At 35.3% G+C, this 25,114-nt stretch overlaps 1 protein-coding gene across 1 annotated transcript; it reads right to left on the bottom strand.

The window, feature by feature from the left end:
• Window positions 1-19,146: 19,146 nt before the first annotated feature.
• LOC149530235 (vacuolar protein sorting-associated protein 28 homolog 1-like) lies at window positions 19,147-20,263 on the bottom strand. The gene has a single exon (XM_089810611.1). It carries the CDS (start codon window positions 20,038-20,040, stop codon window positions 19,396-19,398), a length of 645 nt encoding a protein of 214 aa, XP_089666737.1. The 5' UTR covers window positions 20,041-20,263; the 3' UTR covers window positions 19,147-19,395.
• Window positions 20,264-25,114: the final 4,851 nt, after the last annotated feature.

Below are 25,114 nucleotides of genomic sequence, written 5' to 3'. Positions count from 1 at the left end.
ATATTTATCGTTGACATTTGGCATTGATCAATGATCAAGCAACAATTGTTCATATTGTGAAATAACTTTGTTTTGCAACTATGCATGTTTCTCTTGTGTGTGTGTGTGTGTGTGTGTGTAGATATACTCACGAACCCAACCATGAACCCAAATGGGGAAAAACAATTGCCCGAACTCACAAACCCAAACCCCGAACCCGAATCCATCCCCAACCCCGAAACGGCAACTTAGCTATTTAGCCTTTGGGAATGAAATAAGCTAGACACCTCATCTTCACTAATCCTCACCAAAAGGGTGTTGGAATGGTGATGGACTAATAGTTTAAATTAACATGTCGGAGTTTGAATTAATCACCAACAAAGGGGACATTACAATGCTCCCTTCCCATCATTGTTGGTCCTGAAGCAATCATCAATTGGGGTGTTGTAGAATTTCTTCTCCTTCCCAAGTAGCATCCTCAACTAGTAGATCCTTCGATTTGATTTAGGTATTCTCAGACCACTTTGTTTCTCAATTTTTTCTCTCCAGTCAGCAATACCCTCGAATACTAAAACCAACTGCCCTTCTTTGTCCAAAGGTGGTAGCTCAAAAGATACAATTGTATGTTGTCCGAGAGCTTTCTTCAAACAAGAAACATGGAAAATGTTATGAATTTTACTTCTCTTTGGAAGACTCAATTCATATGCAACCTCACTAACATTCTTAAAGATTTTAGAGGACCCATAAAAAATGTGGCTTCAACTTTTCTGCACCTCTACTCTTTAACAAAGGTTGCCAATAAAGTTGTAGATGCAAGAAAACAAGTCCCCAACCTGAAATGTTTGCTCGGCTCTGTCTGTCTGCATACATTTTCTGTTGGTTTTGTGCCTGTTGGATGTTATCTTTTAGTGACTTAAGAATATCCTGATAACCTTTAATTGACTCCTTTTCCTGAAGAACTTTGTTGTTATCGATTGCCAAATCTATAAATGACAATGCTCCATATTTGTACAAGGCTTTAAATGGGGACATGCCAATCGTCATATGATAGGTAGTATTGTAGCAATACACACCTAAATGCAACCATCCAATTGAAGTGTGTTACTGCCCTGAAACATAGTTTTTGAGGTAGCCTTCAATACATTTGTTAACCAGAAGAGGGAGAGAACTGCTCCTATTTGACAGCAGTTTTATATACACAGTAAGACTACGAGCTTGGGGGGGGCCGGGCGGGCGGGTGGGAATTCATTGAAAAGTAAAGCTAAATTGGAGGATTAAAATCGACTTTCTCTTCAAACATTCTTCTTTCTGGCAAGAGCGCTCCATTCTCAGGTTTGAGGTATCGTGGCAATAATCAGTGAAAATAAGACCATGGCGCAAATCCTAATCTGCAAAGCATATCCATTGGCAAGGGTTTCTCTAAGCCAGGGAATAGCATATGATTGCTGTGGGCTAAACACCGTGTGTTATAGTGTGACTTCTACTACAGAAATGATCTATTGTTGCAAGACCTCTCATAGGAGGCAGAGAATTGCTTGCTGGATAGCAGACCATCCCAAAAGATACATTCAGTCAGGTGGCAACAATTCTGGGTCAAAACAAGCAAGTTCAGATCAAAATAAGGGGAGGTAATTCATATCTTTGTCAGGAGTGCTATGTCAAAATTTCAAGCTTCAACAATCGGGTGATATATAACTTAACTCTTCTCCTCTGTACAAATAATTTTCTTGAAATCAAATATTATCTTATTTATTTCTAGATCTAGTTAATAATTAATTATTAACTGCAAATGATACAAGTTGTGAATTTATAGTTACAGATCAACAAAACTAGTGATCATATAAACCTAGGGTAAAAGTTAGTTTGCAATTAGCAATTCCCTTCAGCCCTTAGATTCAAAATCTTTAGGAAATCATATACGGCGAGTTCCTTGCAGACCCTAGCCAATCCATTTACAAGTTCATCCAATTAAATCAAAGGTGATTGCATTTGTATTAGTAAGTGGTCTTTTGTAAAAAAATTCTGCAATGATTCAACAACAAACGATATAAGGAATTTTTTCAAATTCAATTTCGATCGGCTTTGGAGTAATAATCAGATCAGTCTTACAAAAGCAATAATTCCTTAGCAAAAATGAATCCTGCAAAATCTGCATTTTGTTCTATCTATTGAACCAAGCAGCTAGGGCAAAATTTGACAAACAATGTTTTATGTTTTGGCACACTAAATATGCCCTTCCCTAATGCTACAAATCAATTCCAGACTTGGTTCCCTGGAATCTTTCTGAACCAACAAAGAATGAATCTGATAATAAAATATGGATTACTGTAAAATCTAAATGATCAAATTCACAGAGCTCTGTATGAGAAATTAGTAAACTAGAAAAAGAGAGTTACTGAAGAAGACAAGGAAATAAGGGAAAGATTGATTAAGAAACTATGTGAGATAGAAAATGATGAGCGCCTTGAAAGAATAATAAAGAGTATTGAGCCTTTACTGAGAAACAAGACAAGAGGCATATTGATAATGGGAGGAAATTGTGAAAAAGTCCATAAAGAAACTGAAGAGACTATTGTAAAGGTCATGACTTCTACTGAAGCAAGCACATGAAAGGAAAGGAAAGTGATAGGAGAAGCAATCCCTAATCAATCTGGAAAGTGATAGCAGGAGCAATCCCTAATCAATCTGCAACAGAAGCAGAAGAAAAAGATAAATCAGTATCTACACCAACAGCAGCAGAGACCACAAACGACACAGAGATGGAAGAGACAACAGCTAGTAAACCTTCAAAAGCATCAAAAATGCCACAAGTAACAATTGGCACAGACACAATGCATGTGGATAGCACAAGCATCACAGTGGACACAGCAGAAGATCATTTTAAGGATTATGGCCCTATGAGTGTTGACAATTTGGTAGGGTACACAAGTTCAGAAAATGAAGAGGAAAAGAACCAAGAAAAAGGAGAACAAAAAGAAGAAAGAAAAGAAATGAGGAAAAGAAAGATGAAGTAGCAGAGGAAAAGAAAGATGAAGTAGCAGAAGAAAAGAAAGATGAGGGGGAGAACAAGGGGAACCAAACAAAGGCAAAGGAAGAAAGTCAAACCAAAGAACAAGAAGTCAGTCAAAGTCAACAAATTCAGTTAGTCACCCATGTTCAGACACCCAGCTCTGAGATTGAAAGCACTAGCACACCTAAGAATCCAATGGAGTTACTGATAGCAAGCGCACCATTGACATCTACTGGTGATTCAGAGATTGATATATTCAGTCGGATTACTCCACTAGCCACTAGCCGAATAGTGGAGAAGACAAAGAGCATTAAGAGGACACAAGAAGTCCTTGACAGAGTGACAGTAAACTGCAAGATATTGTACGGATAAAAGTCACTGAAGCAGAACCAGAGAAAATGGTAGATGAGGAAATGAAAGTCTTTGATAATCAATTCAAGACATTAGAGGAAGTTGCAGCTACAAAAGCACAAGTAACACATGATGCACAATTATTTGATACCGTGTGCAAGAATATCAGGAATGACATAGCAAATCTTGACTCTTGCATCAAGGAGTTAAAAAGATGTTTAGTTGAAGGAAGGACTTTGTATGGACAAAGCACCTTGCCATACAGTTTTATCAAGGATGTTAATGAGGGGCTGAAAAGAGAAAAAGGCAGAGCTACAAAGCATTGCAAATGAATTACAGCTACCTAACATGCAGATTGAGGGCTTAGAGAGCAGAATCGGAAAGATCTATGATGATATAAGTCTGATAGAGATGAAAAGGGAAAGAGTAATTAGAAGATTTTCACTGGGCAGAGCATCTAACCTTGAAAATGAGTAATGTTCAGAAGCAGCTGGAAAAATGACTTAAGGCTAAGGCATCATATGAGAGTTTGTGTATTCAGATTTAAATGAAGTGGAAATTGCATCATATGGACTACGCGTTATCATCAGTATATCTGAAGCAATCCAACACACTTGGGAAAAAGATTTGAAGAATCTGAAGACAAGTTTTGCTGATTGTATTACACAAATATCAAACTCAGCAGCATGAAAAAAGGAGGTAACAATAAAATTTTGATTTGTATATGATCTTTGACTCACCTTTATCATTGATGTCAAAGGGGGAGTGAGTGAGGAAAATTGTATGTGTATATTAAGGGAAGTAAAGTATGTACTATGTAGAATATAGTCAAAAGGGGAGTAATGATATATGATGGTATAAATAAATATGATCCACAGTTTTTACAAATTTTGTAATAGCCATGTGAAGATTCACAAGTTTTGTAATTTTGTTTTTGGGACTTACTCAATTTTTCCATATGTTGCCGTCAATGCCAAAGGGGGAGATTGTTGACAATTTGGCTAGGGTAGATGATATAAAGTTGTCATTTATGGCAACATATATTCAAGATTAAGTGAGCAAATTATGAAGATGAAGTTTTGATAGGACTTAGAAAATTGTCTAAGTATCACAGAGGTTTGCTAGCATTACAGTTAGAGATTTGCTTAGCACAATTCATAGAGGCAATATTGGCACGTGCACACTTGAGGACAGATAGAATAGAGTATGAGGATTCCACATCAGAGAGCACGAGGTTGTACAGACTATACAGAAAGAGTTATTGCAGTTTTTCCAGTTGCATAATGAGCTGACTGAACAAGATAAAGATAAGGAGTCGAGTATTTCATGTTAAGGAATTATTTTGTTTATCAAAATAATTACTTAACCAATTAAGAACGACATCCTAGATGTTAACCCTAAGTGGGCAAGATATAGTTTTGTATTTTGGCAAGCGTGTCAAGGTATGAAGGCTGACAATGCAGGTTATTATAAAATGCAGGTTATTATGAAATAATAGGGTATAAAGGAAAGTTTTTGAAATAATAAGTGTAGAATGTGTAATTGTAAAAGCAAAAGTAATTATAAGTGATTATGATTGTTTTGATGCAAGATCAAAGCAGTACGGATGTACGATCAGATTTGCGAAGAGCAGCAAAGGCAAATCAGATATTGACGATATCAGCAGTAGTAAGAGATTTTTGTATTTATCTCTTGTATTGAAGAACATTATTGTATATTGTATGTTTGAGCAATGGGCTCATCTTTGCATACTTTCTGTAATTGTATGCACAACTCCTAACAAGGTTGAGGCTTCTAACAAGGCCTAGTCCTCTAACAAGAACCGAGACACTATACGAATGTAATATACTCTTAACAAGGTCAATATCTTTCACAACATACTTTTGATTAGTAAATCATATTGTGGGTACCATCCCCATTGGGGTTTTCCCTATTTCCCTAGCTAAGAAAATATGGTATTATGTGTTGCATTACTTAAAAATTTGCGGAATACTGATTCACACCCCCCGCCACCCCCCCCCCCCCCCCTGGCTCTCAGTATTTCCTATTTATAACAATATATATATGAATGATTGCTTTGTGTGATAAGCATGTTATTCAATTAAAAGCATTGTACTTAGACATTTAATATTTTAATAAAAAAAACATTTTTCTAGTGTGATTGGGTTTTTCCCATCAAGTTGGAGGATTTTCCCAAGATAAATTATTGTGTCTTTATGTGCCTTATTTTGTTCTTCTTTTGTTTATTGATGTTTATCTTTATGTATGGGCAAAACTTAACAATGATGATCACTAAAAAGCATGACAGGTTCTTATTGAGATTGCTTTATGATCATCACACAGGAATGAGATAAAAACATCTTACATCACCTTAACTACAAGCATAGGAACTTCAAGTATTTGCTCAAGAACAGATTAATCACATGCATAAATAGAGCTTCGATGATGAACTAATTTTACTATTGCTGCATCTCCTTAGATGAATGTGATTGCTAAACCAAGAAAACTTTTGTCACCTTGAAATTAGAGCGTTGATCACAACCCACATAGATGTTTGGACCTTCTACAGACCTGTCCAGATAGCAATCTCAGTCACCAATTATTTTTTGACCTTTCCTGCTATTAATTCCACTGAATATTACTTTTAAGACCTGCTATTGCTGAAATGATTCATGCAGACTTCTGAGTTTCCTCCAGTAAGCAATTTCTTTCCAGAGGTTGCATTCTGGAAAAAAGTCTTAAGAAACTTGTAGAAAGAAAGAAATAATAATCAGAATGCTCAAAGATGCCTCTTCTTGTCATTCGATTCTACATATAAACTTCATCGGCTCCAAAAGGCAGATTTCTTGCTTCTTTCCTTCCACAACTTGACTCAATGAGAAGTTTCTAATTTTGTTCTTAACCACCTTGCCAATAACTCAAGCAGATAAGTCAACCCCTATTCCAATACGGCCCCACGCTAATGACTGAAAATAGGGGCTTAAGTTAAAAGTAAATTATATAAACTTAAGCCATTTATTTGATTATTCACCTATTCCTTTTACTAACCATTTATTCTAGCCTGAGGAATATGACAAACTAGAATTTGACTTCCTGTTGCATGTCATTTGCGCAGGGACATTACACCAAGTTCAAAGGATTTCAGTTTTCTTGTCAATATCTAGAAGTATGGTAATTAGAACGATGACCACTAAGGGTAGGTATTAAAATAATATTGTAATGTACAATGGTCATCTTAGTTGGTTTAGGAGTTTTCCTTTTCTACTTTCTATGAATGAGTATTTCAATTTAGAACCATCCTCTTCTATTATGTTATATAGAGCCTTTCAACTCTATTGCATATATCGAGTTATAATAGCAAGTGTTGGAAAGGTGTAACTGAGGGGGGAAGGGGTGAATCAGTACTCACAAACAATTCACTAAATCAACCTTTTAACCATAAACTCAGATCTGTAATGTGCTTAAACTTTACCATACATTTACTTGTTAACTATTGTAATGTGAACTAGTTTACCGGTATGCTGAAATGTAAAAACAGTAAACACAACCAAAACAAAATCATTCATCCACACATTACTCCATGATTTTTGGTCTTGCATGACCCTTCGTCAAAGGGAAAAACTGTGGTGGCCAACTCTTCACTGCAGTAAAGGTTATGTCCAGTTAAGAGCTACAAATGTCACCTTCCAAGTGACTAACCCTATTAGGAGTGACTGATACATTATTAGATGTATCTAACAATCCTGTTAAATACTACTTTGTTAAGAGATTTTATCCCACTTTTATCGTGTTCACCTTGTTAGTGTTGAAGTTTCTAGCTGCGATAGAGATCTTTATCTCTGATTTTACAAGATAGAAATATGTTTGTTATGACCGTTATGGTCATCTTCAACTTAAAGAGATATTTGTGTTTATATTTAAGTCAATATTATGCAAAAGTGTCATACGTAATGTGAAGAGGCATGTGTATGGAATGTGAAGTGTTGAATATATGGAAATATGAAGGGTCTTATTTTTGAGACTCAAAGAGACCTTCATGAGAAAGATAAAGAGTCTTATGCAATCTCTTTATATGATTGCTTGACATATTGTAAATCAATCAAGTGGAAAGCCATGTACTTAAACATTTTTATAATCAATAAAGAGATATTTTGCTGGTGTGGCTAGGTTTTTCCTTTCAAGTGGAAAGGTTTTCCCAGGATAAATCGTTTGTCTTTTGTGCATTTTATTTACTTCTCTTATGTTTTTTATTATATACACAGGTTTTACAGGGATCTTGAAACCCAATAGTTAAAACATATAAGGCTGATAATAAGCGTGAAAGCCCAGCCAAAAAAGTATAAGTTCAAAGGCTGATAATAAGCATAAAGCCCAGCCAAAAAGTAAAGTTCTGAAAAAAGACCAGGAAAAAAGACAAGTATTACCACGGCCTAAAGCCAGAACAAAAGCCAAAAGACATAGAAAAACAAAAGAACAAGCGAGAGTTATTCCTCGTTCTTTCACTCCAGCTCTTGCATAACTTGAGCAGCCTCGAAGGCCAGTTGATTCTCCTCCGCTTCCAGCTGTTGCGCCCTTTGGTCCCCCTGGTCCTGATCAGGAATGGTGTTGTCCTTTGCAGAGTTGTCCTCCGTTCTGGCTTCTTCCCTATCTTTTCCTTCCTCATCATCCTGCATTTACTTCTCTTATGTTGTTTATCTAATTTTTTGGTATAAAACTTAATAGTTAGAGAATTTACAATAAGTTTGATCTAGAACTTTCAGTCTTGTAGAGAGGGTTTAACCATGGAGGAAACTTCATGGTTAAGCACGCTCAAGCTAGAGTAGTACTGGAATGGATGACCTCTTGGGAAGTCCCAATGCTTTACCTCTGTGAGCATCACCTAGATCTAATGAGTGCTAGGCATTCCATTTATTTGCATGAGAGATGAATTTGTGTGTGAATCACTAATCATGATACATGGGTCAATGAGTTTCACTCAAAAACAACACAATTAAATCCTTATATCAATATCACAATTTGACTTACTGTGGAAAATATCTCCTACTTATCAACTGATGAGCTTAAGGAGCTTTCTAATGAATGGTTCATAAGGCACAACACTTGGTGAAGGTTTTGCAAATGGGGTTGCAAGTAGAGTGGGTTTAACCGTGGAGGAAACCCTGTAGTTAAGCGTGCTCAAGTTGGAGTAGTACTAGGATGGGTGACCTCCTGGGAAGTCCCCATGCTTCACCTCTATGAGCATCACCTAGATCCAATGAGTGCTAAGTGTTACATTTATTCTCATGAGAGATAGATTCATGTGTGAATCACTACTCATGATACATGGGTCAATGAGTTTGACTCAAAAACTACACAGTTAAATCCTAATAGCAATATCACAATTTGACTTGCTGTGGAAAATATCTCCTACTAATCAAAAAAGTAATGACCTGTAGATGCTTTCTCTTCAAATTTTGACAAATCCCTTATGCTTCCTCTCTCTAATCTCTCTATACTATGATTCTTGATTACAATTCTCTTCAGCATTATCTCGTCACCTCTCAACAACAACTAATTGTTCTACTTAATCTACTGATAACCCTTATCCTTGTTTTTACTTGCAAAACCTTGCATGACCTAGTTAGGGTTTCCTTAGCTTCTTGAATCCATCTCAAACTTTCCATAGTACGTTTTGATATGTCGGTTGTATCTTGATCTCTTTATTATTCCCGAGGTGAGATATTGCATTTTTCCTATTTGTTGAACTTTCCTTGAGATCTTCATTTAGATCTTATCACAAATTTCTATGAATCGTATCACTCTACTCTATTCTCTATGTAGAACACTTTGTCTTTTGTCCCAGTTCAATGAATCTAACTGTAATATTATCGGTTCGATCAATCTTCAAAAATTATTTTGTATTGTTGTCGGTTGGATAGCTTTACCTATTCATCACTTCTCCTATTTACCGATAATTGCAATTTGCTAATAGTAAATTGACTTGCCTTTGTACTGATAGGTCTTCATGTATCCTTTGTGCCAATAACACTCTACTCTGGACGATAACTCTTGCTTACACTTGTTTCTCTTGTTTGTCAATAAGACAGTTCACCTATTTGATTCCTTCTTTCCAATAGTGTATACCTATTTACCTGTTGTCTTTAGCTACTCACTTATTTGTCTATCTTATCAAACAATTCTATTTATATAGTTGTTTGCCACCAATAACAAACCTGGCATCAAAATCATCATAAATACCATTGTATGACATGTTAATCAACAGGTTGGCCCTAAGGTAAAGCATGCTTGGGATGCCTCATCAAGTCTTCCTTAACACCACTCGTTACAGTTGAGCTTCCACCTAATCATTAAAAATTGTTGTACACATTGATTTTTATTTTTCTAACCCTAGAAATGGATATATTACATGAGTTATATCTACATTATAAATAAATTTGTTTGCAAGTTTCCAACACAAGCTTATCTCATCTTATTGTTGAGTGAGGATTACATCTTTAATAGGGTAAATTTTAAGAAACCCCCCTCCAGAAAAAGATATAAATTATTGGCGAATCTTTCATTATTTTGAAAATCCAAATTATTTTTATCCGCGAATCCCTCAATTTTTTTATTTTAAATATTATTTACATTGGCAATTAGTTTGGAATAATAATTTTTTAGTAGAAAATATTGGTGAATCTCAATAATAATAGGAAGTTTGGTAATTGCCATAGAATATTACAAATCAAAATTAAACATGTTTTATCTCATGAAAATTATGAGGATAATTACATTATCTTTTAAATCAATAGTGAAAACTAAATATTGTTAATATATCCCTAAAGTAACTAATAATTATGGTAATTATTGGTGAATTAATTTTAATTTCTTCGATAATATATAATATTTAGGTGAATCAAATTTAATCATGTATCAAATATTGTGGCAAATCTTTGAGTTTACATTTTTTAATAAAATAAATTATTGAGCAATTTTAAATATTTTAGAACTAAATTTAATAAAAATGTGGCAATTCAGGTTGCATTAAAACTTAAATTATTAGCCAAATTACTAGCAAAAAAATTATAAAATTCGTAAAATTACGAATATTCACCACTAAAAAACACCTTAATCTTTAACCATATGTTGCTCTTGTTTCCATTTTAGATTTGTGAGTTTTAGGGTTAAAAAAGGTGATCCAAAAAGGGGCATTACAAGTGGTATTAAAGAATTGACTGGCCAAGATCTAACAATGTGTTTTGAGCGTATACTTCATGTATGTTTTGTGACTGCAAACATCCACGTGTACACCTTGTGTTTTCATTGTATGCTCTATGTTTTGATTTATAAATTATTTTAATATAAGAATAACTAGAATAAGCCAAAAAAGACATAATTTTATTCCAGTTGAGGACATAGATGTATGTCATGTTACTAATTCTCATCTTAATGAATAGAACACAGATCCTTGCTATGATTCGAGGAGGTATCCATGACATTAGGTTTTTCTTTATAAACTATATTTGGTTGATCAAGAAAATGAGAATAGCTAGTATAAGCCAAAATCGAATATGTTTATTCCGTTTGAGCGAATAGATGTGTGTCATGTTACTAATTCTCATCGTAATGTGCAGAAAGCACACCATTGTTATGATTCAAGGAGGTATCCATAACATTATGCAAGTGAGAAAAAAATTGTCTTAATGGTATAAACCTTGCAAATTTCTAAACATTGGTTGAGATAATGCACATTTGTACAAAAGACATAAATATAGATCACATAGTTGTGTGTCATGTTACTAATTCTCATCTTAATGTGTGGAAAAAACACCCTTGCTACAATTCAAGGAGGTATCCATGACATTATGCAAGTGAGAAAAAACTTGTCTTAATGTTATAAAACTTACAAATTTCCAATCATTGGTTGAGATAACTCACATTTGTCGTAGAGACATAAATGTAGGTCTTGAGATAATATCAAGATAGTGCAGCTAAAGTCAATTATTTCCTGTGGAGACCTAGAGATTACAAATCTCCTAGGGTTAGTTTAGGGACCCACATTAGAAGTCTTACATAAAATTAACATTGTTGGAGGATAAGCAATTTTGGAAGGGCAAATTGTCATGCCATGATTGCCATTCATATAAGCAGGCCTAGGGGTTAAATGCCAATAATAAAGAATGTTAACAAATAACTATTGACTTGGCTCTAGTTGGAAAGTATTTTGGCTTTGTATAAGATACTAACTCTGAGCCTCAATTTGGTCCTTGCTCTATTGGGTTTTTGTGACAGATTTGATGGCCTTGCAAAATGCGGTCGCTAAGGTTGAAGATGGTTGGCTTTCAGTTAAAAGTAAACATTCTAAGCGGGTTTCACTTTCTTTCAATATGAGCCTTCGAGAAGGGAGCCAAAGGGATATCTTAATATATCCCTTTAGTGCTCATTTATTTCCAGGTTGTGGGTGCCTGCAATCAAAACCCCCAATGGCAGTTTGAGCTTTATTTGTCCCATCTTATGAACATCGTTTTTTGACTTCTTGTGTGGATAGTTCTTTGTTGCTTTATCCTTTCTAAGCTATTCTTTGTAAGTGGCTTTTGGGTTGTTAGTTGGTAAGTGTTCTTCCTGTGGCAACGCTTCGTCTTGGTGCAGTCTAGTCTTCCCCTCATTTTGAATGTTCAAGGTTTCAAGGCCCCTTCAAAAGTTGTTTTTCCCATATTCAACATATAACTATGAACTGATTCCCTTTGGATAATGAGAACGGGCTACCCGTCTTGAAAATATTTAGAAACCAAAACAAATTAATACTTGGTTAAAACTGACCCTAGGTATTTTGGGTGCCCAATTTCAGAATGTAAATAAATTGAACAAAATCATTTGTTGATGCATTGGCCAACCTAGCATAAAGTGATGCTACCAATGGTAGAACTGGACAATATTCCAATTATAGCATCAAATCCAAGAATTGAGCAATTCATTGATATTTCAATAGCAAACATTCCAGATGGATATGGCATGCTTTTGGGAAGAGATTAGTCAAGAAGACTGAATGGATATACAGTTACAGACTTTTGGCACACATGGTTACCATGCATTCCAAATCAAATAAGGGTAGAGAGTACGCCAAGGTTGAAATTTATAATAACAAAATATGGTGAAAACAATGAGACTTTTAAATTTTAGAAGCAAACCTTGGGATTTATGAGCTAAAGGTAGAGGAAGCTTTGATGTTGCATTATTCCAACAAGAGTGACTTGAATGACCTTCTAAGTTATACAAAGATGTTAAGCAATTAAGATTCGACTTCTAGAATCTTGTTCTCAATAGAGTAAGGCAAAAAAATGGATAGGGAACTCACACTTCGGATCAAGATTTGTTCTTACCCAGTTGGTGAAGGTAACATGAAGTACAGAGGAGAATGACTATAACATGAAGTACAGAGAAGAATGCCTGAAACATTAGGATTTAAGATTTTTTAGCACTTAAAAGTAATAAGTTTAATTTTTATGATAACATACAAAAAGAAAAACAAGGCGAAAACAATGAAGTTGAGTCAAAGCAAGACCTAGTTGAATAGTTCCACAAAGTGGCACATAGCAATCAAGATCAACTTCCTATTCTATGGCGGGCAGGTCAATTCGGTGGGGAATAAGCATCCTACTCCTCGGCTGCACAATCTATGATTCAAGAAGAGTAGCAAGCATGTGCATTACAAGTTAACAAGCCCTTAGCAAAAGAAAGAAAATGTGATCCATGCATGTGTAGACAAAAGTCTAATTGAGAAATCCTCACAACGAAAGAGTTGGTAGATTCGAAGAAATGGAATACACACTTAAGAATGAGAGAGAATTTCAAGAAGTGGAGTTTTGTCAACACAACACTCAGCGTAGGTCGCCAATCAAGTTGCTTTTCACAAAGACCATGCTTTGCCACTCCAACCAGTCACCGAGGCGAGACCTTTTACCAAGTGGGAGCAAGACAACATTGGTAATGATCAATCCACTTTTCTTTGTGCAACACATGTACCTCCTAAGCAAACTTTTACAAGAATGCCACCAAGTTTGAATATCCTTATGCTTTGATACGTGATAATGATCCTATGCTTTGTAAATTTGAATTTGTTAAATGTCATGAAAGTGTTGTTAGACAGATTTCCAAAAGATTGGCACACAAGATTAGAATCAACTCTTGGGATAAACAAGGCCCAAGCCCAAAATGCCTTAGGAACCATTCCCAAACATTTAAAATATGGACAAGACACAACCTTGGATGAATTTGCAAAATATCAAGATGTTGAGAAACGTTGGGACAAGACACAAGAGAGATAAAGTGAACATTGAAAAATTTAACAAGCCTTAGAAGAGTCTATATCAAGTTTTTGTGACTTTGGGAGATAGTGCATTTGAATTGAAGGCCTTAAATGAAGAGGATGTTCCATCGCTTGCTAATGGGCAATCCTCAAGCATTGTTTCCAATCCTAGGTCTCCACGCAGAGCCTTTTGTACATAGAGTAGGTTTCCTTTCTGTTTGATTTAGTTTAGTTGTTTTAAGAGCCAAGTGGCTAGTTTGCCTTGAGTCATTTGACTCAAAAAACTTTAGTGGCTAATGTTGTTTATTTGTACAGATATAGCTAGCTTTAGTCTAGTTTGTTTACTTTTAGCCAAGTTCTAGATCTGAAGTTTAGTGGTTTAGTTGTTAGCTTTAATTTGCTTTAGGTTTTCCTAGAGTCATTTGATTCCAGTAATTTAGTTTGCTTCAGTTTAGATTTCCCTACTTTCTAGGTTTAGTTTTAAGGAATCCCTTTTGTAAGGATGTTGATATGTATTACAAAGCAAACTTTGGTGTACTCCTGTCAAGTATGTTCAATTTATTTCTTGGCTATCTCTTTGTGAAGTTCTTCAAATTGGAGATTGTTCCTACTAAACTCATTGTTTGATTGACATTTCTCAAAAATTTGGAACAGAATCATTTGTTGTGTTTTCAAAACCTAAATCTCTCAATGAAAACCTAAATCTCTTGATTTCTACATCTTACATACATAACAAATTGCTCTAAGTCATTGAGGTTTCTTAGGAAAAGTTGTGCTTGATTCAATAGCATTGTACTTCTCAAGCCAATTATGAGCTTCGTTGCTTATGGAGCCAAAATAAAAATATGAGATGTAAAAAACTAAATTAGTATGAGAGAGAAATGAAATTTTGCCTTGGAAATTTGTAAATATCTTTATTGGGATAATGATGCCTAATTGGGAGTACAACAATGTTTGTGGGAATTACAATGATAACCTTATCGAGGCTATAGACGCCTAACTACAGCAATGCTCTATCTAGGAGACTTTTGATATATGGATAACTTATATAGCTAGTTTCAATGGATCCTAGGAACTTTTTACAGACTTGTTGAGTACACTTTCACGCATCTAGGCAATTGAAGATGAAGGCTCTTAACTCAACTTGTGATTTTTCTTTCATTTTGAGTATTTTTCCTAGTTATTCGATAGGCGAAAAGGGAATTTATTAAAGATTCTAAGTTCCAAACAAGATATATCCTTGAAATGTGAACATTTCCTCAATGGATTTGCCTCATGTCGCACCTTTTCACACTATCTCCCCATTGCAAATGGGGACCCCCTCATTTTGCTTGGCAATGTAGTAGTTGGTTTAGCATAGTATAAGTTTGGCAATGGTTTTCAAATCTCCAAGTTGATAGGTAGGAAGTTTGAGCGAGGTTGAGATGCAAGTTAAAGCCTAGTTGCTTTTAGGGATCTTGAAGTGAGAATCAATTTTCAAGTCCTAATCCAAAGCTTGGTGAAATTTTGGACTGCCTTCGAATGAAATTCATAAAGACCATCAAGTTTCCAATTAGTCCATAAATTTATCCTCACACAATTCTTAGACATGGACGCAACATTGTGAACAAATATGAAAGTGCAATTGGCAGTGTGATGAAAATCTCCAAATCAAAGATAAATTCTGACTTGCTTTGAATGAAGTCCTGATGAACTTAAAATTTCCAATTTTCTAATGATGAAATTCCAAAGGACATGTTGAGTTTTGATCTACCAATCGATGAAAATGTGTGTTCCTCAGAGTTTCAAGGATAGGGACAATTTAGGGGATGGAGACATGTTTCCAAGATGAGCATGGTTTAGGTCCAATTTTTAGGGGACAAAGGGGACAACTATTAAAAAATAGGGGAATTTCGGAATTTATTTATATATATATATATATATATATATATATATATATATATATATATATATATATATATAGAGAGAGAGAGAGAGAGAGAGAGAGAGAGAGAGATTTCAAATATGCATATCATAACACAGATAAAGCCTTCAACATAGACATGTTAGAAGCTTAATGCATAGCATTATACTAGAATTGAGATTTCACATGTGAATCAATAAGCAAAATAACAAAATTCAAATGCTTGTATTGTCAATATAAAGCATACATATAGAAAAAATGCCAAAAGGCTCCAAATTTCAACCATGAAATGACATAAAATGTTAAAATGTAAATACTATAACTAAACTACTAAACAATAAACACAGAAGTCTGCAATAATATATAATTGCCCATAATCAGTTGATGGTAGGTCTAAGAATCTTGATGCCCTAACCATAGTTGGAAAACTCGAACTTGGCAACAACTTGCCAAGCCCCAAAAGTTTATTCAGGAAAAAATCAGCCAGTTTTAAAAAAAAAACCCCAACAAAACTCGCGAACCTAAAAAACCGCTTAAAATTAATTTTAAAAACATTATTTTGCAAAATTCAATGAGAAGATGCACATAATGAGTTAATTAAAGAGAACACAATAGAAACAAGCAGAGTTCAACCTTTTTTGGCCTACAAATGCTGAAAATGAAACTGGTGAACAAAAAAAAACCTTTTTGGGCCTTTGACGTCATTGTTTGTCATGCAGCCGAGTCGTTGGTAAATACTCGCCGAGTAAAAAACTAGGCAATTAATCTGTCGTTAAACCAAAAAAAATGGCTAGTTTTTAAAGTTTGCAAGTCACGATTTTTTTTGAGTTTTACTTGTCATGCTAGAAAAATCAGTGTTAGTTGCTAATCACCGATTAATCAGCGATTATGCCAACTATGGCCCTAACCTCCCCTTTCAACTGTAGTTCACTACTTGACCAGCTGCTACTTCTCTTGTTGCTCTTCTACTTTGCAAAAGTGAAAATATATTTATTTTCCTTCTTTTTGGTTATTTATGCTTAGATTAGGTCTTGGTATTGTTAAATGGAACTTGGGTGTCCTTGTGGGTTAGCCAACCTTTTTTTCAAATTTAAATATGCCTTATTGTTTAACATTAGCAGTCCAAAAATGGCTTACGCCATAGTGGACAGCCAGATGTCCCCAAGATAGTCGTCCCTTAGTCAACTTGGCGACTACTACCCATACCCCTATACCCTACTATTCTCAAAGTGGCATTTTGGGGATGGTGCCTGATTTACCCATTTTGAAATGTCATTGAAGATATAAAAAATCTGTCCCCCATCCTCATATTGTACTAGGGATGGAAGTAGGTCTAAAAACCAGTGTAAAACGGGGACGCGTCCCCCCCCAAAACTAGGTAGTTTCGGAGACGAGGACGTCCTCGGGACAGGGGGATGGCGTCTCGGCATTTCGAACGGCGCCACTTAGAGCGCCACCGCCACCGCAAATGGCGAGACGTCTCCAAGACAGCTAGAGGTCTTCGAGACGAGGGAGACGTCTCCAAGACAGCGAGAGGTCTCTGAGTGTAGGGGTGCGGGGGGACGCCAAGGAGTCTCTTTCATTGAGGGGGGACGCCAAGAAGTCTCCTTCATTGTGGGGGGACGCCAAGGAGTCTCCATTGATTTGACATTTTGATTTGGACTCTTGGAGACTTGTAGTTTTTGTTTGCATTATATACTTATTTTGATATCATGATTCATGGCACATGATACTTATTGTAATCATCTTTATGTCATGACTCATATGATCATTGATTACTATTAGATAGTAGAATCTAGATACTTATACTATTGATTTGAAGGCTGATATATAGAGTTTAGACTAATATTTATTATTTGTTGATGTTCAATGTTTAATGTTCATTGTTTGTTTGTCATTTGATCATGAATCATGATATTCCAGTTGATATGGTATATGCTATACCATATGTATATTATATACACCCCTGCTCCTTCCGCCACCCCCCCATCCCCTGCCGCCGTCCCCAAATCAAGGCCCCTCTGTCCCCCCGTCTCGAAAACTTGTCCCCCCGTCTCCCAGGGCGGTGTAACTATGAAAAATCCAAGAGACCACATCCCCATGGAAGCATAGATGATTTTTTTAATAGGAAGGGTGAATTTGAGTGTTGTTTTCAAAATTAACTCTATTTTCTTGACAAATTTGTAACTTCTAAACAATAGTTACATTAATTTCAATCAAAGAGGGGAATTAATTTGAATAATGGAATGCAACTTGGGGATACAAGTGATGAATCTCAACCTGAATGCTGATGAAAAACCAAAGACAAACCTATAGACAAGATGGAATCTCAACTTTGCTTAAGAAATTCGAAACACTTGGCCAATTTGCTGGGAACAACCATTGATCCAATTTCCAAGCATGTTTCAAATTCCAACTTTCCTCATGACTGATCACAACAGCAAGATGGAACCTGACCTGTATGATAAGTGAGAAATCTTTATATAAGATTGAAAACTAGGTTTGTCTAATGAAGTATTGAAACTTGTAACAAGTGACTGGACTTAGAAGTCATGCCTTCATTCAAGACAGCATCAAAGTTTCGACAAGCATTTATAGGAATGAAGATCAGATCCAAAATTCAACTCAACTGTGAAATTTGATTTGTATTTGATGAAAGAAATCAAAGAAGATGGTGAAAACCTGAACAATTTGCGACAAGTTTTCAAAGACTTATACAAAGTTTTTGTGGACCTTAATGAATAATTCCTAAGAGAGGTTGGATTTCCGACTTCCCTTATGATTAATAGCATAGCTTTTGTTGATTTCAGTGAAGAATTCCTGAAATAGATCAGATTTCTGACCTCTCTTGGGCTAAATTCCTAAGAGAGGTTGGATTTCCGACCTCCCTTGGGGTTAATTCCTAAGCCTCTGTAAATCTCCACCCACAAGTTGAAGTTAATGGCTAACGTATAAGGTGGAATTGATAAATAATCAGGTGGGAATACAAGCGCCTAAAAGAAATCCGATCTGATTTTGGCAGCTTGCAATGCCCTTTCAAGACTGATCTTGAACATTATTTAGTTCTCTGTTCTTTAAATTGTTTAGTTTGTTTAGTAACTTTGTCTTTCATTCTCCATTGTTTCCATTATGGAAAGATCTTGTAATTGCTTAGTTAAGGAGACTTCCTCTCCTTTGTTCAGTATTGAATATCTCAATAATTATCATTTCATCCAAGTGGATCCGTGCCTTTAGAATTTCATGAAAGTTTGTACATAATATATGAGCCACCATAATCAGATTGCAAAAGTAAGGGGACACACAAAAATGGGAAACTAAAAGTTCATATTTTGAAACAAACCAATCAATTCTATGCTTTTGAAAATCCAAGTACTAAATCAGAAGATTATCATGATAAATTGTCACGGATATCATGAAAGAGAAACCACAGTAACCGTACCTGTGCACTACGTAAACTATGGCTTTTCTGGAAAACAATTAATAAATATCAATAAAGATTTCGAAAAATAATAACAAATGTGAAACCAAATGTCTGTCAGAAAAAAAAAAAATCTTGAGCCCATGTACAGCTACTGTTATATAACTATGTAGACTGCTCAATTTTATCCAGGTTCAGGATGAAATTAACTTCTAACACTTAAGATTTACGCAAGGGTTAACAAAGTTTCAGGATTACAATGTGGTATTTATCTTTGGGATCTATAGGAACAAAAAGAAAAAAAATTGCACTAACCAAAGCCCAAGGTAAATTCAATACAAATGAAATCCAATACAAATACAGTAGAACTCTTGTCATTTAAGTTGCCATCTTTCAAACTCATATGTAGATAATGCTCGAATACATGTAGAACTTACAGCCTGCTGCAATCAAGATGACTTAGGCAAAGCATTGATGAATGCATTGTAAGATGTTTCCAAATCAAAGAGCAACTGCCGGGCCTGCTGCTCGGTAAGCTCATCTGCAGCAGTCATCTTATTCAACCTAGAAATCCAGTCCCTCATCTTCACTTTCCCTTCAAAGTCCGGAGGGAGCTGAGGAACCCTAGAGAGCGCCATTAAAATGTCATTAAGCGGGGGATGAACCTGATCAACTGCCACCATGTTGAGCTTCAATGAATCCATTGCAGTGATAAAATGCTGTACGCATTCTGCCACGGCCACGGCGGTGCCCATGCCCATTTCGGAGGATTGCGCCTTGTGTTCCACGGTGGCCGGAATCCCCGACACCAATAGCCGATTCACAGCAGCCGGGCAGTCCATTTTGTATGTCTCCATGAATCTTTCCACGCTGGGTACCGTGTCTTTTAAGGATGTGCTCAGTGTTTTGAATTGAGCTATTAATTTTGAACATTCTGGCTCGTAGTCTTTTGGGGAAATCACGTCGCGAACATAGGCTTTTTCCAGTTTCTCCATGTTTCGGATTATGGCAAAGAGGTCTGCGAAATTGTCGTACATTTCGCGCTCGCGCTTGTCGTTCCATAATCTCACTTCCTTCGTCATGTCGAAGGCCATCAATCCCTTCAGCCTGCCCCCACGAAATAAATATACTTATATGAAACCCTAAAACCAAAATATAAATAGGGGAAGCTGATGCTCAACCCGAAATTTTCAGAAATGAGAAAGACTGAATTGCTCTCGACTCTCATTAATATATGAGCAACCCAAAAAAAGGAGACTTTTGATTTTCTAGAACTTCAATTTTTGCGCTCGAAAACATTTGAACGGATTTGTTAGAGGAGATCACAAACTAAATAGTAATAAGATAGATAGATAGATAAAAATTTAACGTCCACGAGGCTAAAAATAGCCTATGGGACAGCAAGACAACTCAAGCAGACTTAAGTAACAATGTTCGTTGCTTGTGTAGGATGATGATGAGTCCACCCAATTGCTCAATGTACTCTTTGTTGAATAGGTTATGCCAAGAACTGTCACATATAGTGTCCGCAAATTTATCTCTACTACTCTTGTAGGCTTCACATTCTAAAATAAAGTGTTGTTCAGTTTCCACTTTCCCAGAATAAATAATAACAATAATAAAGGCTGGGGTGCTGTGAAAGGTTTCCTTCAAATAGAGTTGGGTAGATTTTAAAATTTTAAAATTTAAAACTTTTGTTTTTAGTGGGAAAGAATCAGCACAACTTGTGATTTGGCTGAACTTTTTCCTAACTTAGTGGGGCTAATTTCCAACCCCACATTTTTTTACCCATTCAATTTGAGAGGGCTGAAAAATAAGGGCTCCTATTTTGGAGGAAAAGATTCTAAATAATCCTCTAGCCCCCCAAAAAAAAACCTCATGGGACCTCTATTCCCTAAAAAATAGAACTCAAGCCCCCCTCATCAGGATCCCTACCTAATAATTACCAAATGAATTGCCAAGCACTATTAATTTCATCATCTTAATACATATCCCATAGAAAATAAAATCAAAAATTGAAATAAACCATTATGAATTGCTCCAGCAAAATACCAAACTCAGAATTTTATTTCATCACATATCGAAACATATTACAGAGCTTCTAGGTTTCTCATCAATAGTGAGAGATTACAACACTTTTATTTATGCATGAACAATAGTCATTTATTATCAAATATCATGCAATTTATTAGCAGACAGGCTCTCACTAAGGCCAAAGGTCGCCGAAATTGTCTCACATTCTTGCTTCTGACGAAAAATGTGCTCTTCAAAAATTTGGTTGCCAGAAAATTGGTTGTAGTGTATTGCCTAAGCAGTGAATGGGTTGTTTGTGCCTAGATCCCCCAAAGTGTTGCTTGTAGCTTCCTTTCCATGTTGCAAAGGAATTTACCGTACTCACACCAGGTACAATTGCCCCATGCCACAAACTTGGTTCCCATTGTAAAAGTGGACTGTATAGGAGGATTAACCCCCACAATGTATCCATTTAAATGCTTCGTCTAAACAGGTGCATTTATCTAAATATGTGTGTTTGAAACCCCAATTGATGGATATGTTTGTTTTGAGTGATGGGTATGTTTGTTCTGGTGTCTCTTTTTTGGTGTTTTTATTGTTTTGAACTTTTGATTGATGGATTTGTTTTTTGATCAATGAAAATGTTTCTTCTTTGGTTTGAAGATTTTTATTGTTTTGAATTTTTGCTTGATTGATGGTTTCTTATTTTGTTCAAAGATGAAAACCTTCAATAAATGTAGTCCTGCTACCTCTTTTTTAGAATTTTATGATATGTTTAGTTTGATTGATAATTATGATTATATGTATTCTTAATTTGTGGGCATGTTTTTGAAAAAAAAGTGAAGGGAGTTATACAAGGAGCAATCGAAACTGTGAATTAGATTGCACAATGCACAAAAAATAAGTTAGTCATTAATAAAATAATTAATTAATTGTATGAAAACTAGGAGTGTTAGTGGAAATGGAAGGTTTGAAAGTGTCCTGTCACTGGGGATGAGAGGGAAACAAGTTAGACGAGAACGGGTATGAAAAGAGGGGATCACAACATAGAGAATTCAACCTAGGATGCATAGACGGTTGCATGAAAAGGAAGGGAGGATGCATAGGTATAGCCGCGTAGAAAGGAAATCCTCACAACACTACTAGGGAGGAGTAATCAAATTGATCAATCTTTTGTAGAGAGTTGGAAATCAAACAATAACTTATATAGGATATATTTATCTCATTATTTGTATTTAACTAATCCTTTTTCTAAGCTTCCACTACATGTGTGACCACCACAACATTATCCATTTACATTAAGAAACTAGGGGAATTGTCCTATCTTCATAGATTTTCTTGCAACTCTAATGTTAAGACAAATGCAAGAATATACCTTCTACATGTACTTTAGCTCAATTTTATCTTATACCAATGAAACCTATCAAATTAATAAGTACCCTCACAAGCATCTCACACCTTCCTACTATCTCTAATGTGCTCTTTTGTCATCGAATTCTTCCAGTGGCAACAGGGCATTGAGAGCTTTAGCCAAATTTAATGGCAATGGTACACAAGCAAAGAGTAGGGTCACAAACTTATAATCTATTCCTCTGAGCATCCACAAGTTACAATTCAAACATTATATTAAGTAAAATTCCACTTTGAAAGAACAATTCTATGATGGTAAACTAATCGGTAGAATTGGGGAATATAGAGTAATTTTCATCGACCTTAGATTGCATGAATATACCAAATTTGTTTCTTATAAAACTAGTCACAAAGATCTTTGCAAATACGTGTCTTTTTAAAATTTATGTAAACTAATGAAAAATGCATTTTTTCAAAGCACTATATATGTCAAAGCAAGTGGTTTTCTAGAATGCATGAGTAGCTACAATGACAAAAAGAAATGAAAAAGGAACCCTAACTACCTTTAATACCATCCCTCAAAAATAAAAACATTATTATAGTAAAGTAAGAAATATTTCAACTCTTCAAAATTGTGAACTGTTGACATACCAAATGTTGATGATTAGTTCATTATTTGAGTTAAATAGAAGTAAATAGACTGAATTTAGGTGAATAATCTTGATTCTAGAAATGTTGTTAAGAACAAGGGGAATTTGTGATATTGCTATCAAGATTTAACTGTGTGATTTTTGAGTCAAACTCATTGACCCATGTTTCATGAGTAGTGATTCAACATGAATCCATCTCTCATGAGAATAAATGGAACACTTACCACTCATTGGATCTAGGTGGTGCTCACAAGAGTGAAGCACTGGGACTTCCCAGGAGGTCACCCATCCAGGAAATTGATCGAGAATTTGACATTCGGATGTGATCTCATTGTAATAGATGGATTTGTCTGTTAGATTAATGGGGCTTATGATTCTCTGATCTTTGCAAGAAGAAATAGACATGATAACTATAATTGAGTCTACTCACACGTGGATACATGGAATGGGCAATACTTGCTAGACATGCACATCCACACTTGGAAAGTTCGTAATTTTTTATGATTCTAAGTTGTTACTTTTAGTTTCGTTATATGTACTGAATTGTTGGTGAATTTTAGTATATATATGGAAATATAATTTTAGACAAATAAAAGTCTGTCTTTTCCTCTAAACTATGTGTTATATTACATTAATACGCCATCTCTAAGCCCCTATTATTAAGTGCCAAACATTATGACATCATAGAATATCTTAAACAGGGCATTATTCATGGTCAAATTGAGAAATTATTAATAAAAATCCATTGCAAGAGATGGAAACTTTAAAAAGCCAAAACTAGACATTTAGTCAAGATTTAATAGGTCTCTCAAAAATTATATTCTAAAAATCTATAAAAATGTACGAATATTGTATTTAAATTTTTTGGAATATTTATTTCTACAATTAATCTAGATTAATATTATTAATTTTTAATAAATATAAAGTTAGTCTACACTCCCCCACATTTATCAGTCATACACTTGCACCCTGTTCCGGTGCAAGTGTTAGTTCAAACTAAGAGAACCCATATCTTATAAGGACTTTATTCGATGGAACTAAAACAAAATAGTCATGTACAACTATTGTGTAAGGAATAAACTTGGAGTTCTAATTTAATAATTTTCCTTATTTCATACAAGATAATGCATCTAGAATTCCAACTAACAAATACTTATTGTGCATATGAGATCTTCAGAGTCAACAAAGGTGAACTATCAATTAAAAGGGATGAATAGAGGAAAAATGTTGCATGTTTATTTTTCTCCTTATTTGGTGCATGTACAACTATCTGATAAAATAGTGCATGTAGAAGAAATTATTATTTCCATCATTCCTCCTTAATTTCTTCAACTCCAGTTACTCCCAAATTTTCTAGTAGATATTCAAAACTTTCTTTAGGCAATCCTTTTCAAATCTATAGTAATCATGATAAATCTCTCTATTATTAACCAGTTCTCTAATGAAATGAAATCTCACACCAATGTGCTTGCTTCTTTTGTAAAAAACGTGATTCTTTGAAAGTGCAATGTCAAATTTATTGTCACATAAATTTGTGTTGACTCCTCATGTGCTTGTAGTAGGTCCTTCAATATCCTCCTCATCCAAGTTGCTTGGCATGCTACTAATGTGACTGCTACATATTCCGCTTTAGCTAATGAAATTGTTACTATTGGTTGCTTTTTTGATGCCCAAGAGATTGCACTTGTACCACAATGAAAGATATATCAAGTGTACACTCAGAAAGTGTCACACTAAACCCTTCTATTCAAGTGATTCCATGAATTGGAATTCTTGAATATTGGCTTAGAGCTCCCTATCCATGGAGTGCAAAGGTATGTTTTGAGCAATGTGGATAGCTCTCAACTAAGCCTTCGAGACACAACTCTTGCTAGTAAACCATGCAACGAGAGTTTCTTAAGACAAGAGCAAAAATGCAAGTGTCCACAAGAACTCTCGAGTCATGTAATGCAAATATGAGCTAAGCCATCATGAGATGCACAATGCAACTATATTAAGCAAATGAGAGTATTACAAATCCATGCTAATTGGACTAGGTGAGCTAGATTATTGCCAAAGAGAAGCTATACTATATGAATCTAAGCTAATATGCCATGGTATGAGAGAATTAGACAAGAAAGTAGAAGTTTTCCACAAGCTCTCAAGAAGATTGACT

This window comes from Cupressus sempervirens, chromosome 11, assembly GCF_028749045.1.
Source record: "Cupressus sempervirens isolate cs-2001-9-10 chromosome 11, ASM2874904v1, whole genome shotgun sequence".
In the NCBI taxonomy this organism is placed as follows: Eukaryota; Viridiplantae; Streptophyta; class Pinopsida; order Cupressales; family Cupressaceae; genus Cupressus; species Cupressus sempervirens.
The sequence above is the reverse complement of the archived record's forward strand: the minus strand, read 5'-3'. Positions and strand labels throughout refer to the sequence as shown.

Excerpts from the sequence above, each read along its gene's own strand:
- LOC149530235 (XM_089810611.1), bottom strand. The coding sequence starts at position 20,040 with ATGGCCTTCGACATGACGAAGGAAGTGAGATTATGGAACGACAAGCGC.